This window comes from Schistocerca serialis, chromosome 4 (assembly GCF_023864345.2).
Source record: "Schistocerca serialis cubense isolate TAMUIC-IGC-003099 chromosome 4, iqSchSeri2.2, whole genome shotgun sequence".
NCBI lineage: Eukaryota > Metazoa > Arthropoda > Insecta > Orthoptera > Acrididae > Schistocerca > Schistocerca serialis.
This window is the reverse complement of record NC_064641.1, coordinates 119,032,375-119,049,963: the sequence shown is the minus strand read 5'-3', so window position 1 is coordinate 119,049,963 and position 17,589 is coordinate 119,032,375. Positions and strand designations below refer to the sequence as shown.

The window sequence follows — 17,589 nt, the reverse complement described above, 5'->3', positions numbered from 1 at the left end:
TGGAGACGCAATGATTGTGGTGGCTCACTTGACCATATTCAGTTTTATTCATAAACTGCTTGTAGCTAAACCTGAAGAAAGTGATCAATTTACTCTGTACTTGCAGTCAACTAAGCTATATTTGTGGACCCAAGTGCATCATTCAGAAAAAGAAAATGCCATTTTTATTTAGAACAAAAAAAAAAAAAAGTGTAAAATTTTGTGGTTGAAAAGACATCCTCTCCAGCTATCGGCATCTTTTCACTCCTTACAGCTATATCTATACTCTGCAGACAACTGAAGTACATGGCGGAGAGTACATCCCACTGTACTGGTTATTAGGATTTCCGCCAAATTTCACTCATGTATGGAGTGTGCAAAGAATGGTTGTTTAAATTCCTTGTGTGTACCATAATTAATCTAACCTTATCCTCACAATCCCCATGTGAGCAACACAAAGGAGGTTGTAGTATATTCCTAAAGTCATCATTTAAAGATGGCTCTTGAAACTTTGTTAAGTAAGCTTTCTTGGGATAGTTTACACCTACCTTCAGGAGTCTGCCAGTTCATTTTCTTCAGCATATCTGTGACACTCTTCTGCAGATCAAACAAACTTGTGAACATTCAGGCTGCCCTTCTCTGTATACATTCAATATCCCCAGTTAGCCCTATTTGGTGTGGATCCCACACACTTGAACAGTTTTCTAGAATTGGTTGCACAAGAGATTTTTAAGCAATCTCCTTTGTTGACTGATGCATTTCCCCAGTATTCTACCAATACATGGCACTTTACCACCTGCTCTACTCCTAACAAAGCCTATGTGATCATTCCATTTCATATCCCTACAAGCTGTCACAGTCAGGTATTTGTATGAGTTGGTTGATTCCAAATGTGACAGGATACTGTTGTGAACGAGCAGCAAGGGTCCCAACAAACATCCCTGGGACACCCTTGAAGTTACTTCTACACCTGACAATGATTCTCCATCCAAAATAATGTGCTGCATCCTCCCTACCAAAAAATCCTCAATCCAGTCACAAATCTTGTAATTTTGACAATACGCGTAGATGGTGGTACTGAGTCAAATAGTTTTCAGCAATCAAGGAACATTGCACCTACCTGACTGCCTTGATCCAAAGCTTTCAGTATGTCATGTGAGAAAAGTGTGGTTGGGTTTTGGATGATAGATTTTTTCAGAATCAGTGCTGGTTAACATGCAGGAAATCACTCTGTTTGAGATACCTCATTATGTTTGGAGTCAAAACAAGTTCTAAAATTCTACAGCAAATCAGTGTCAAAGGTACTGGATGGTAGTTTTGTGGATCACGTCTACTGTCCTTCTTGTAGATGGCTGTGACCTGTGCTTTCTTCCAATTATTGGACATGGTTTTTTGAGGGATCTACAATGGATTATAATTGCAAGAGGGGCTAACTCAACTGCAAATTCAGTACAGAATCTGACAGGCATTCCATGGGGCCCTGGAGCTTTGTTCAGTTGTCAGAGTGTGCAACATGGAGGTATACAGTAAACAAAGTTGCATATTCAGTTAGCATCACTGCATAATGAAGTATCAAACTGGGGTAGTGAGGCCCATCTTGGTTTCAGTTCTATGCTGTTCAAGTGCCATCACTATTGACTAATTTGAGGGTTGTTTCCAATATTCATCTAGTCAGATATTGGGCCTAGGTTACACTGTACACACATTTTTCAATTTGCATTATTCCAGTCATCTTTAAAAAAGACAAGGGAGGAAACTATTCAATAAATCCAGTAACATGAGTACATATGGAGCTTTTTATGTAGAAAAGTGTTACAACACCATCAAAGTTGAAAAAGTGTTCACAAGTTAATTTCCTCATTCTCGACATTTCATGCTGATTATTTTGGTTGATATCCATAACAATTTTCTCAGCTCTGATTTTCCCCATTTCAGATATTTATTTTCAGTGTTATTCTAACATATGGATATATGAATAAAACATACTTTGTGAAAATTTAAAAATCTTCAGATAGAATTTCTAGCCATTACTTACCTTCAGAAGGCAAAATTTCAGTACTATCAATAGTTTGGAACTAATAGTTCATTCCTCGGGAAGGACAGGAGGGTAGGTTGGGGGAAGTTTAAAAAGAAGGGGCAGGTCACTCCAATCCCAGGGGTTTCGAAAGCTAGGATGGTGTCATGTATTTTAGTATTTGGTAATCAGCAGAACTGAAATTCAGTCTCTTGAAGGTAAGTAGCTATCAGAAATTCTGTCATTACTTTATAAGTTTCTTGAGTGAAATTTTCTTTTGATGCAGAGATACCGGAACCAGATTTTAAACTGCAAGACATTGCCAGGGGCACATGTGGACTCTGTCCACAATTTATTGGTTATGAACTGGAGATTAAAACTAAATAAATTGCAAAAAATAGGAAATTAAGGAGATGGGATCTGGATAAGTTTAAAGAACAAGAGATTGTTGGGAGTTTCAGAGAGAGCATTAGGCAACAGTTGACTCGAACAGGGGAAAGGAGTACAATAGAAGATGAATGGGTAGCTCAAAGAGATGAAATAGTGAAGGCAGCACAAGATCTAATACGTAAATGGACAAGACCTAGTAAAAATCCTTGGATAACACAGGAGATATGGAATTTAAATGATGAAAGGAGAAAATATAACAATTCAGCATATGAAGCAGGTGAAATTGAAAGCAAACATGTACAAAATGTGATTAACAGGAAGTTCAAAATGGCTAAGGAGGAATGGCTAGAGCACAAATTTAAGGATTTAGAAGCATGTTTCACTACATGAAAGATAGATACTGCCTACAGGAAAATTAAAGATACCTTTGGAGGAAAGAGACACAGCTCAGAGATCAAGAGATCGGATGGAAAACCAGTGCTAAGCAAAGAAGGGGAAGCCGAAAGGTGGGAGGAGTATATAGAGAGTCTATACAAGGGAGATGAACTTGATGGTAATATTATAGAACTTGAAGAGGGCGTAGATGAAGATGATGTGGGAGATATGATACTGCGATAAGAATCCAACAGAGTGCTGAAAGACCTAAGTTGAAACAAGGCCTTGGGAGTAGACGACATTCTGTCAGAACTAGTGATAGCCTTGGGAGAGGCAGCCATGACATAACTCTTCTGTGTGGTGTGCAAGATGTATGAGACAGGTGAAATCCCCTCAGACTTCAAGAAGAATGTAATAATTAGAATTCTAAAGAAACTAGATGCTGACAGGTGCAAATATTACCGAGCAATCAGTTTAATGAATCATGGTTGCAAAATATAAATTCGAAATTTTTACAGGAGATTGTGAGAACTGCTAGATGCTGATCTCAAGGAAGATCAGTTTGGATTCTGGAGGAATGTAGGAACATGCAAAGAGCTATACTGACCCTACGACTTACCTCAGAAGATAGGTTAAGGCAAACCTACGTTAATAGCATTTGTGGACTTAGAGAAAGGTTTTGACAACATGACTGGAACACTATATTTCAAAATTCTGAATGTAGCATGGGTAAAATGCACATAGCAAAAGGCTATTTCAACGTATACAGAAACCAGATGGCACTTATAAGTTGTAGGGCATGAAATGGAAGCAGTGGTTGAGAAGGGAGTGAGACAGGGTTGTAGCCTATCCCTGAAGTTATTCAATACATACATTGAGCTAGAGTAAATGAAACCAAAGAAAAATTTGGAGGAGGAGTTAAAGTCCAGGCAGAAGAAATAAAAACTTTGAGGTTTGCCAATGACATTGTAATTCTGTCAGGACTTGGAAGAGCAGTTGAATGAATTGAATAGTGTCTTGACAGGACATGTAAGATGAACAACAACAAACACAAAACAAGGATAATGGAATGTAGTCACATTAAATCAGGTGATGCTAAGGGAATTAGATTAAGAAATGAAACACACAAAGTAGTAGCTGAGTTTTGTTATTTGGGCAGCAAAATAACTGATGATGGCCAAAGTAGAGAGAATATAAAATGTAGACTGTAAATGACAAGAAAAGCATTTCTAAAGAAGAGAATTATCATCGAATATAGAATTAAGTGCTAGAAAGTCTTTTCTGAAGGTTTTTGTCTGGAGAGAAGAGAAACTTTTGAAATTTGGTGCTACAAAAGAATGCTGAAGATTAGATGGGTAGATTGCATAACTAATGAAGAGGTACTGAATGGAATTGGGGAGACAGGAAATTTGTGGCACAACTTGATTGGTTGATAGGACACATTCCGAGACATCAAGAGGGCACAAATTATGTACTGGAGGGAAGAAAGTGGGGGGTGGGGTGAGGGGGGGGGGGGGTAAAAATTGGACAGGGAGACCAAGAAATGAATACAATAAGCAGATTAAGAAGAGTGTAAGTTACAGTACTTATTTGGAGATGAACAGACGTGCACAGGATACAGTAGCATGGAGAGCTGCATCAAGCCAGTCTTCTGACTGAAGACAACAACACACAGTTTTTTAAAAATATTTTCTCGTTTTATTTCTGAACTTGGTGCATATAACTGTATTTAATCATATGACACATAATTAACTCAAAAAGTATTCATGTGTAATCATATTATTAATATAAAAACATGCACTAGCATCACATAGATGGTCTAGCAAAAAGACCTACCAAATGTCAAAAGGTGGTTAGAAAGAAACAAAGAAAGATACAGAGAATTTACATTTATTTGTGAACAATGAACACTACGTCATTTTACACTAGCTGGTTGTAAAAAATTATGTCCAGTAAATGGTGTCCCTGTTGACACCCTGTCAAAGCATTTCCTGGAAGTTTTCCACAGTTCTTCATGTTATTTCTGGAACACCAGCCACTACCTGGGTGATTGCCTCCTTAAGTGCAGACAGGGTTGCGAAGTGATATTTGTACACTTGAGCCTCTATGTGCCCCCAAAGAAAAAAAATCATGAAGTGATAAATTGGGTGATCTTGGGGGGAGGGGGGAGGGAGGCAGGTGATGTCTCCCCATGAAGGGAGAAGGCATTCAGTTAACAACTTTCTCAAAATTTCTCAAGAACATCAAGAAGTGTGACGTGGCTCCACCTTGTTGGAACCAAATTTCTCCCTCCTCATCATCCCCAATAAACTGGCTAACTTAGGTCAGAGGGAGGTCTCTATCATATGACAGTAGTGATTTGAATTAACCATTACACCATCTTCTTCAAAAAAATATGGACCCCACACACAAAATTAAGTATTGGTGCACCAAACTGTCACACAATGCCTGTGAAGTGGTCAGTGGTGATGTTCCTGAGGGTTTTCTGCTACCCAGTAGTGGGTATTTTGTTTATTTACAGTACCTTACAACTGGAAGAGGGCCCGATCAGAAAAAATCAAAACAGTGTGACAGGGAATGTTCTGAAGAATGTCCCCACACACAGTTCTGTGAGTTTCAAACTATCTCACATTTAATTCATGGGTAACTGTCATTCTGTACAGATGGATATGAAGATCTCTGTGCAGGATTCTCCTTACACTCCTGTCAGACAATCGCAGGACAGCTGCATGTTTAAGTGCTGAACACTTTGGAGATTGCTGGATGGAAGCTCTCACATGCATCACATTTTCTGGTGTTGTTATAGTCTGAGGTCAGCCAGCAGGTTTTCTTTTCAGTGCAGAACCTGATACTCTAAAGTCTAATATTCAAACTGAAATTGCTTTTCTATAAAGAACAGAATCATGTCAGCCAAGTTCGAACCTAATGCGAAATGCTCACTGAGTAGTAATCACAGTATCACCATTACAAATACACTCCTTCACAACAGATGTATCATGCTCAGTTAGCCAAGCCTTTGCACCTACTGAAAATGGCACATACACCGCTATTGATCAATACCCCCTCCACATCAGTATCCCCACCACAACTCACACAGAGGCTTCTTCAAATAGCAAAATTCTTTTCCGTTTATGTAAGAAAATAATCTACCTCAAATGTATTGAATGATTCACTATTCATCTTTTGACACACTATAACTTTTTCTGTGCTTCCTGTCAAATTTCACTGTTAGGGATTAACATGTTTCCATACTCACTGAATCAACTATATCAAAAATTACAACTGTACAATGTTGCCCCTTCTTGGGTAAATTTCTGTGGTTATTTAGTGAGATTCCCTACTTATCTGAATAACATGGTGTCAATGTATGCTATCTGTTAAATGCTACATTTTAATAATAATGTTCCAGTATTGTCAGCCACTTAAGTAAGGGATAATCATCAGTGATGTGGCTCGACTGATATGGTAACTGAGGCTGTATCTCAAACCAGACCACAATCCTCACTACCCAATATAGGCACAATTCAGTTATGCATGTCATGACTATGGACTTTTCTGAGAAATGGAACTCCTGACATGTTAGAGATGACATGAATTTTACTTAGTTGGAGCATAGCCACTGAGACATTTAAAATAAGCTCTCTCTATGATGAGAAGTTTTTAAACTTTTGAATGATGTACTGGTATGACCACTTAAACGTATAAAAACATACAACCTTGTAGTTAAGTATGTTGTTATATTTGAAAAATCCATTGCACCTGTACCCTATTGGAATTCATAATAGAAGATAACACCCACCTACTGTAGAAAAATGTTCTCACAGTAAGTCATATTCCTAATATTTTTATATCCTTGCTCTTATTAAAGAGCTGGTTTCATGCCTCTAAAAGTTCACATTTTATTTTTAAGGTACAGTTCATATGTGCATAAAGAGGGAGAGGGGGCCCACTATGAACAAATGAAAATGAAGTACATAAAAAGAAGTTTTTAAAAAAGAAACCTTTATTGCAGCTCTCTGTACCAGTAGGAACAATACTAGTATTCAGATTATTCAGGTTTTCAGTCGTTGATCATCTGTTGTCTTCAAGATGATTATTACAGCTTTAATGCCTAAAACTGAGATAACTTTCTGAGGATAACACATTGCTGTCAGTAGTATTTGCATTCAGTAAAAGAAATAAAGGAATTCATATGTATACTTCTACAAGCACTATTGCAAACAGTCTAAAAATGGCACGTGGACTCATCTTATTGATTTCTTGATTGCAATATGCAGATATGAATGCTATACTGAAAGGCCTGAGCAACAATGTCTCATCAGCAACTGAACCAATGTAATAAAAATGAAAGTATTATCTAAATATACAGATTTTACACTATGAGTTGAAACACTGTGACACCAATAACTTCTATCAAGTGATCATAGGCTACGTTTACAAAATGGTTGTCATCGGTGTTCTGTTTTGACAGTGTGTTGTCAGTCAGTTTCTTACTGAAGAGGGCATCCTGAAAGTGGTGCATAAGGGTATTCAAATAACCATAATTGACTTCTACTGCAAAAACATTTTCGAATTTACAGAATCACATGTAAATTGTGTGCAAAGAAATTGAGATTATAATAATAAGAGACAGAGAAGTCTGTAGATTAAGATTATGTACATAGTTTGTCTAATAATTAACACTCATAAAAGTGGATTGTTCATGATTTTAACTGTGGCCCTCATATCCAGATTTTGACTGTAGTCCCCAAGTACTTTCACAGTGCAGGAAACATTGTTTATATGAATGAAATTAAGTAAACAGGAAACTTCGTTACCTATAAATACACGTAAATGCCACAACCTGACTTGAAGTGTGCAGTTTATTTTCCAGCAGGTGTAAAAACCTCATAATCACGCACGGTAAAATTGTAATCTCCCATAAGAGCAAGACACGAGGCATTTTCTCCATCGTAGGAATGTGGCAAATTGGAATAACTGTCCATGTTGTTGTTGCAGTTGCTCGAAATAAGCAGATCTGCTCCAGCTCCAAAGATGGGGCCACAGCTGAAACAAAAAAACCTTACTGCAGCACCCACAAAGAGGACTTATGGCATAGGCATGACTTATGGCTCGTCTGCAGTACGCAGGATTAAAAAAAGAAAGAGAAAATGATATCAACATAATACAGAACATCTGCACCCATATTCCATGACCTACTGTACTGTTTATGGCAATGAATTATTCATGCGTCACCATCACAATCCCCATTTCCTGTTCCACTGATTAATTGTGCACAGGAAGGATTGTTGGTAAGCTTCTTTAGGAGCTTAAACTTCTGACTTTATATTCTTGGTCTGTAATGAGAGATATGTAACAGGAAGTAACATGTTGGCTGGCTCTTCTAAGAACACAGACACTGAGAAGTTTAACAGTAAACCCCCCCATGATGCACCACTGGAACTGAATGAGCATCTCCATGACACTTTCACATTTATTAAATGTAACAGCAGCAAAATATGTTACTTTTCTTTGGTTCTTTATCTTTCTTCTATCAGTTCTACCTGGTGAGAAGTGCAGACTGAGGAGCAATACTCAAGTATCAGCCATACTTCCTTTCTGGGTAGACTAAGCATCGTCAGAATTCTTCCAGCGAGTCTAGCATCAGCCTTTTCTTCAGCTAAATCACTCTGTATCCATACTGCTAGATATTTAATGTATGTAACCTAGTAATGCCCTACAGAGCTTAAAACAATCTTCAAGCTGAGGGCAGCTTTAAATTACTATTTCAGATGTCACAAAGCTGGAACTTCATCAGTAGATGGGGCAGAGTATAAACAAACTGATGAGCAGTACTATAACAGAGAAAGAAATTATATATTCCACATTTGTTGCTCAGAAATTATTTTCATCCAGCAATATCAGAATTAGTATCATATCATCCATGAAAGTTATTAGAAGTACACAACAAAATTGCAAACCCACTAGCTCAAATGATAAATCAATGTTTTGAAAAGGGCTGCTTTCGAGAGGTACTGAAATATGATGAAGTCAAACCACTTTTAAAAAGGGAGAAAGAGAGGTCATGGGAGATTATTGTCCTATCTCAATTTTCCCAGTCATATCTAAAATATTTGAAAAAGTTGCTGGTGCTCAAATCCAAAAGTTAACTGCAAAATATTCTATTATTTAAACAATCAATTTGGTTTCCAACAAGGGATAAACACCATAGGTGCAGTGAACAGTTTTACAGAGAAAATAAGACAATTAGACAAGAGTAATAAGGCAGCAGGAGTTTTGTGTGACTTCACAAAGGCATTTGATTCTGTAAGCCATGCATTGCTCACTTACAAGTTTGGAAAGTATGGCATTAGGGAAAGTATCCTGCATCAGCTTAAATCCTCTTTATCAAACAGAAAGCAAATTATCATTCTGAATGGAAAAAAGTATCTCAGCATGTTCCACAAGGTCCAGTCCTGTTTCTCTTCCATGTTAATGACTTACCGTTAAGCATCAGCTCCCTCCAGTTCTGTTCACAGATGATACTTCTGTGTTAGTTGAAAAATCGAGATTTGGAAAAAATCCCCTAATCGTCCACCAGTACCCTCAGTACCTTAGAAACATAGTTCCAGCTAGATGGGATGGATCTCAACATATTTAAGATTCATGTGATGCAATTCAAAACCAAACAGTCAAAATATGAGCAGATTAAGATTATTCACAACCCCCAAGATATAGAAGAAGTTGACTCAGTCAAATTCGTAGGATTAAACCCGGATAAAAATTTGAGCTGGCAGGCACATGTTGAGTACCTGACAAACAAATGGAGCAGCTTTGCATTTGCAGTGCAAATATCATCAACCACTTGAGATTATTCTCTCTTTTCAATATATCCGAGATGAATTATTTGAGGGAAACCATTTTGTTCACTCATGTGACACAAGAGACAAAGAAAATTTTGAGGTACCGGTACCTCTGTACGTGGGAATGAAAGTTTATAATAAATTAAAAAGGAAGAAGTTAATGCAAATGAATTTAGGTCCTCTTAAAAGAAAGCTGTATGAGGCACTAACACTGAAATGTTATTACTCAGTGAGCGAATTTATGCACAACAAACAGGAAATTTGAGCTGGATATAATGTGTAACATGTTCCAAGAAATATTTTAGTATATATTAGTGTAAAAATTACTGTAACTGTATTCCAATTTTTTTACATTTCTCCTGTACACAAACCAAATGGACTGCAAATGTGTGACATGAGATGAATAAACTACAGTTCCATGAAAAGAGATGTCTACATATCCCTCCATCTACATCCATACTCTTCAAATCATTATGAAATCCATAAACAAGAGTACTTCTCATCGTACCAGTTACAAGGGCTTCTTCCCATTCCATTTACATATGCAACACAGGAAGAATTGTAGCTTAAATGCCTCTGTGCGTGCAGTAATCTGTCTAATCTTGTCCTTGTCGTCCCTCATGCTGAAGATTCCATCTTGTCATTTTCTTTTTTATCAGGACATTCTTTTTAAAATTTTATCTATATTTTAATATTTTATCTACATCTTCATTCACTCCATTAATTTGTGAGATAATTGCAGCACTAAAATTTGTGGCTGTTAGCTGAGAGATTGCTTCACTCTGGCAACTACTGTTCCAGAAGACATTCACACATTGAACACCAGCCAAAGTGACTCAAGGTGACCCAGGCACAGATAATAATAACTGATGAATGTTGTGAATTTACCATACCAGTGTTGGAATAAACCCTAATTATTTCTTTTGTGCACAAGTAACAATCAATTTAGGCTAAAACTTAATCAAATGAGATGTTGATCCAAAACACAACTTTTAGGTAGTTGTAACAAAATACTGGCCCCACTGTGGACATAGTAAAGCTGGGGAGACATAAGACAGGAAAGAAAGGAGCCAGAACCATATTTTTACTTTAAGGAGTTATGGGAGCAAGAATTCATGTCAAATTAAAATTTTCATGGTATAGCTCAGAGATATGAGAAAACAGAATGATGTTACCCTCCTTAGTGATGCCTGTTAAAAGAAGTTGATAATCACTCATAATGGAGACTGCTGAAAATCCAATCTACATTTTGTCATATTTTAAAATCACATCTTATTCATCATACAAACTGAATAACTGTGATCATTTGTTACTTACTCTGGATGGTAGCATATTGCAAACATCTTCTTTACTATGTTAAATTTGGTTGGTGATAAATCTGGATTATTTGGCAGTGTAAAAAGAAAAGCCTTTTGTGAAGGAATGTAGTGGCCTGTAATGTTTGTCTTCTCCCATGGGACATCACTGAAACCGCCACAAATCTCTGATGTTGCACCCTAGTAACAAAGAAAATAACTTTCATATTTTCAGATAAGCCACATGCTGAAAAATAATGTCAATGAAATGTGACAGCTAAAGAATCAAAAAATTGTCAATAAAATAATTCCTGTGAATTTTTGCAACTTTGTGCTTAAAGTGAAAACTTCTATACAGGTTTGCAGCTCGACTGGGTTGAGGAATTGTGTTGGATGGACAAGGGGTGTAAGGAGGCAAGGAGTGGGAGGGAGGGTTGGGATAGTGGCTGATAGTTGAGAAAGTGAAGCAGCAGTTGTACTGGATATGAATATGAAAGGAAGAAGCAGCAGGTGTACAGTACAGGAATGTGACCTTGGCAGTATCACTGGTGAGCTCATGGAGCACATGAGGATATGGAGGAGTGAACTGGGAGAGGAAGACAGAATAGGGGAAGATAAGATGCTAGGAAGAGAGTGTGTGTATGGGCTGAAAGAAATTGGGTCCTGGGATGGGGTGGACGTGAGTGTGGGGCAGGAGGCTAGCAGAGATGAAGGCCAGGAAGACTGTGCGATCGGAGCATGTAATGTAAGGACAATTCCCATCTAAGTAATTCAGAGAAGCTGGTCTTGTGGGGGAGAGGATAGAGTCCAGATGACATAGATGGTGCAGCAGCCATTCAATTTGAGCATTTTACACTCGGCGGCATTTTCTACAACTGGATGGTTAATTCCATAGTTGGCTTGAGGAGGAAGAGGGATTCAAGAAAGAGGATTTGGGACAGGCCTAGAAATTTGAGGAGGAATTGGAGGTTGTGCTGGACATCTATAATGGGGTCACTATGGGGATGTATGTAGAAGGGTCAGAAAGTTGGCAGGTACCTTTTATTTTCTACAAAATAATAATGATATATTAACAAAGTATCTATGATATACCTATGAAATTTCTATGCTATATATATATGAAATATCCTGAACCATTCTTATATCAATCGTACTCCCAGCCTCTTGCCCCATGGATGGTATCCTTGTGGAAAACCCAGATGCAAGACCTGTGCTATGTATCAATCCACCTCAACCTATTATAAACTCATCACAGACATATCTTAATCTGTCATAAGCAGAGTCACCTGTGAAAGCAGCCACGTTATACATCAGCTCTACTGTAACTTCTGCCCAGCCTTTTGTCTGGGAATGACCACAGAGCAGTTGCGCACCTGAATGAATGATGACCACCAAACTGGTTGAGAGCAGAGTTGATATCCAGTGGCAGAACAAGCTATTGAGCGTAACATGCTTGACTTGAATGGCTGCTTCACAACCCATACCCTTTGAATCATCTTCAACCTTCTTAGTTCTCTGAATTATATGGACAGGTATTGTTCTTACAACATATCCTCCAAACCTGCAATCCTGCTGCCTTTAATTTTCACTAGCCCCTGCCCCATACTCACATCTGTCCCTTGCTCTTCATTCCATTCATTTACTCTCACATTTTCCTCTCCATAGTTCATCTGTTCTGTCCCCCCCTTCATACCCCATTCCTCCACCTCACTGTGTGCTATAGACAATTCTCCATGCCAGTGACAGGACGAGTCCACCAGTGCCACATTCCTATCCAGTCCTCTTGTGACCTCTCCCACCCACCCACCAGCAATTATTCCCTATGCCCTTCACCTCCTTTCTCCTTTCAGTCACTCCACCTCATACAACCACAACATCACAACCAAGCTACTAAGTTGGGACAATGCAGCTGTTTAGTGTTTTTGTTAGTTAGCTCTGACAAAGAGCAATGTTTGAAACTTTAGCAACAATTTCAGTTTTATTAATGTGCCTTTTGACTGCTCAATCTCTGAACTATGTAGCGGGTGGCTACGTTCACTCCCTCCATTAAATGAAAAACTTACAATGATCCAGCTGCACTATTTACGTAGCACTGTAAAATCAGGTTATGACATAAACCACAACATATTCAAATATTTAGATATTAATTTTCATATTAGTAACTTCTTGTCTACAAAAGTATAATTCTTATTGATAAAATGATAGACTGATAACTCACCAATGCAATCACATACGTTGGCGCTATCCCATCACAATGGCGGTGGAATGCTTCTGCAGAATAGCCGTGCGTGGATGCACGATACACCAGTCTCCACACTTGCTTTGCAGAGCCATACCAATTGTTTAACACTCTGTGATAAGATGTCTTGTCCTGAAGATATAATTTTGTATAAAACTAGTGGAAACTTTGAAAGGAACCCATCAAAGAAACCAAAATGACATGGAAAATAAATCAGTGACATGACATTTTCATAATGAAAAAAATTGTGATTGCAATGAGAATACTTACAGAAGTAAAATAACACATATATTCTGGAAATATTTGCATAGGAAATAGAATTCAAAATTAAATTACAATCTAAAACTAGAAAAACAACTGCTACTGGGCATCGGCAGTATGAAACAATACACTGCAAATGTCAGGGCCGTTATGAAAGTCATGACCATGCCATTCTTATGAATATTAATTTATAGTTTATAGATTAACCATATACATAATCTTAATCCAGAAATTTTTCTGTCAATTTTTCACCATTCCCCCACCCAACTGATCTAATTTCTTCACAGTGATGCAAGCACTGTGACGCCACAGAGTACTGTGCTGTAGGATAATCTTCCACTTACCATGTGATGAATGAAGAAGCTTTACAAGTGTCTGCACAAAGTGAACAGCATTTCTGGTCCATCCAGGTTGAACAAGATCAACCACAATGCAACCTCCTGCATCCCTGAAGACACTGCCCATACCTTCCTCCGACAAATGGTTGCTGCTATTCCATACTCCAGTCTTTTGTATAAGGCTCATAATGGTGGAACTAGTTTTCATTGCTGGGTACAATATTAGTCTAATTTTCATTGCTGGTTTAATATTAGTCAAAAAGTCTTCCCCTTCCTTTTTGAAATCTTCAAAGAACTTAAGAAGATATTGAGTGACAGTTGTTCTCTGAACTTTGTGGCTTTCTGTCAATGCATGTGGGACCCAACAGGCACCAAATTTTTGATAACCCATGTTTTGAAATATTTCGTGCACTGCACTATATCCTGTTGCAAGTGATTTGTCCATGTGATACATCTGTCTTCTTAATGAATTCAACTCTTTTCTTGTTGTGCACAGTGGAAGCAGTTACATGCAAGAAGTTACATGGAAGCAGTTACACTGTGATTGCCACAGTGCTCATCTTGGATGCCCGTGTTCCCACCTTTTAAGCATTTCACCCATCTTCTAACACTGCTGACATTCACGCACACATCTTTATCTACATTCTGAAGGCTACCATTGGCATTCAGGGCTATCGCGACAGTGTTTTTGGACATACTAAATGTCATATTGGTGAAATTACAACCCTAAGGTCAGACTGTTGCTGCCACATCCTATCGTGCCATTCTGCAAGAAATCTGAGAGGCCACAAAATACAAACAACCTGGACTCATGATATGGGACATGAATCATCTGTACAACAATGCCTGTTCTCATAGAGCAAGACAAATGCAAACATTTCATTGAGAATAGTTCAAACATCCACCACACAGCTTCCATTGAGTTTCAGCCATTTAGGCCCCTTATAAACTTGAGTGGGCAGCACTTTTAAGACAATGAGACTGTAGGCCAAGAGATCACTCTTTGGGTGCTATAGTTTTCACTAGAATTCTGAACTGTAGGTTTTGGAGCCTAGTCAAATGATGGGATAATTTTTTAAAGTCACTATGGGAGTGCATTGGAAAATAAAATAAATTTTAATCTGGTACCCACAGCACTCATGTCACTACTGTGTTTTTGACTTATTTATTTACTCGCTCTTGTACAAAGCCATATAATATTTGATACATGACCAGTATTTGTAGCAGTAAGCATAATCCACACATGAGTGTTTCACCTGCACAAGGATCTGTGAATCTGGGAAGAACTTGAGAAAAACTCTTGGCTGCAGACGTTTATCTTCACAGTTCTCACGAAATTTGTTTGGAAGAGCTGCATAGCGGTATCTTTCCAAAGAGAGTTCCATTGGCACAGCTCCTGTGGGCTCCACCTCTTCTGCAAAAACCTGGCTGTCTGTAAAGCAGATAGCTCATGTTAACTGACCAGGATGTGACAGCAGTGGCAAACAAAACAATAATTTTGAAAAGATGATGATAATAATAACGTTAGAGAGAGAGAGAGAGAGAGAGAGAGAGAGAGAGAGAGAGAGAGAGAGAGAGAGAGAGAAAGAGAGAAAGAAAGAGGATGTAAAAATTTACATCAAGATATCATATTTTGCAAACAAGTGACAAACAAAGATTATGGCACACAGTAAGTAAAAATAATTAATACCAACTGGATTCAGTCAAATAATACAGGATTCAATAACAGCAAAAAAGGTTTGTCTAATATAATAATGAGTTACATCTCTATATGTAAACCTTTGAGCAAACATCTGAGGATGACAATGACTTGACAACATAGTGACACTATCTCAGCAACTCCAAAGTGTTGTCTCCACTCTCTCGAGAGCTATTACTGTATTGGCCTGTATGTCTGGAATAATGTACAGTAGAATAGGAAAGAGAACTGAGGGCATGTTAGATGATGATCAATTTGCTACACAAAAAGTAAAGGTGACACAAAGGTGACAGTTCTGTTATTATGCTTCATAATGGAAGCAAAACTTGAGAAAAATCAAGGCACTTTATTTGAATTTGCTGCCATAGAAGAGTGTACAAAACATAATTTGATGCAAGATGATTAAATCCTTAGAAAAATTAGTATATGTTAGGGAATGACAGATAATGTACAATATGTACAAGAGCATATGAAGACATGCGCAGAAAAAATGGGATAACTCTCAAATGTAGAAGCTTAGAGGGAAGTGTTGCCATCTGTTGCTGGGTACGGGAACTGTTAAAACTGACACTGATCTCAACCCTAAGTGATATTTAGATGTGAGACCAATGTCAATTTGATGGTTCCTGTACCCAACAACAGATGGCTACACTTATCTCTAGTTTTTTTTACATTTGAGGGTTAGCCCGTTTTTCTTTACATGTCTTCATATCCTGCCTTGACACTGTATGAGAACTTCTCTTTCAACCTTTTTCTCTCCCTCTCTTGCCATTATCTTAAGATCTTATTCCACTTCAAAATGAATTTTCATATGAAAAGTTGTTCATCCCTGTTTTTATTGCCATGTATTTCCTACTAAATTGGAACCTTTATCACATGAGGATGTTCTGACTAATGAAAATTTATGCCCGATCAGATCTTGAAACCATATTTCCTGCTTTTTGTAAGCATAAATTTTCATTAATCATGGCATATTCATTGTGTTGCTGTCCAGTTTTTCTGATCATTATTTCATTCATGCCATTTGGTGTAATTGTATCTTCATTTCTTTAATAGCCATTACTTCCATGCATTTCATGTCAGTGAACTGAATTCAAATAAGTACTTATTTACATAGCCAGAGTGATGTGCTTATTTTGAAGGTGTCCATGTTTCTGATTAATTTTATTAGTTACTGGCTATTTTTGAATTAATGCTCACTAGTATCTCAATAACAATTTTACAGCATCCTCTTGTGCCGCACCAAAATAATAAATTTGCTCTTAAAATTTTGTGTAAGCAATACAAATTTCTGCTTTTCCAGCACTTGTAACAAACTCAACTCAAAGTAGTCTTTCTTGAATTCATCCATTCAAAGTGAAAGCTCCATTTGAACCATCCATGAGGAGCTTGCCCAGGTACACTTTACAAGCATAGAATTCCTCTGCCTCCATGCAATACAGCAATAACCATAAATTTACCTTTATGAATAGGGCCATTTACCTATAAGTAAAAGTCGAACGTGGTTGATGACTCCAGCAAGGTGCTGGCATACTCGTGCTCTTTCCTCCTCAGTCCAGTGGGCTGTTGGTTGTGTAACACCTGCTTGATATTTGGCCCAGTTTAACACAGCTCGCCACACATCTTCTTCTTCAAGTGCAAGCTGGATAACAGAAGACTATCAGTCAGTTTGTAGTGAACAGAATTGGTGCAATATTTGGATGCAGATTTAGTATTCTTACATAATCTGAAGAAATCAACTTAATAAGGGCTTCCTTTGGCAAATTAAGAAATGAATTGGTCTTAACACACCCTGTGGCATTTTCTCCGATGTATGAAATGCATCGTTCCACAAATGATTTGGTACACTTGCCACCTGCAACAGAGGGTAGAAAATGAAAATAATTTATGAAGCTAAACAGAATGTGAAGCAAATGATCAGCTCCTACCCAGTGTAAATACTCCCAGTTACCATAATAAAACAGAGAAACTATTAAGATTTATCATAGACCAAAAGCCCTAGTGAGGAAAGTTATGTAGCTCACATGATCTGTCTGCTGTGCAAGCAGAGAAACTGGTTCAATAAAGAACTCCTATTACATGCAAATTTGTGGGCCATACAATTTAGGAAAGAGAATGTGGGTGCCAGATGATTAAACTTAGAGACCTGGTGCAGGG

The 17,589-nt window shown here is 37.8% G+C and overlaps 1 protein-coding gene across 1 annotated transcript in view; it reads right to left on the bottom strand.

The window, feature by feature from the left end:
* Positions 1–7,601: 7,601 nt before the first annotated feature.
* The window catches only part of LOC126473686 (uncharacterized), a 135,522-nt gene continuing 125,534 nt past the window's right edge, over positions 7,602–17,589 (bottom strand). The window contains exons 5-10 of the mRNA XM_050100922.1: positions 17,154–17,287; positions 16,915–17,074; positions 14,990–15,165; positions 13,114–13,266; positions 10,918–11,096; positions 7,602–7,804 (exon numbers count right to left, since the gene is read on the bottom strand). Coding sequence (XP_049956879.1) covers positions 7,621–7,804; positions 10,918–11,096; positions 13,114–13,266; positions 14,990–15,165; positions 16,915–17,074; positions 17,154–17,287 — 986 coding nt within the window. The 3' untranslated portion in view covers positions 7,602–7,620. The remainder of the gene's footprint in view (positions 7,805–10,917; positions 11,097–13,113; positions 13,267–14,989; positions 15,166–16,914; positions 17,075–17,153; positions 17,288–17,589) is intronic.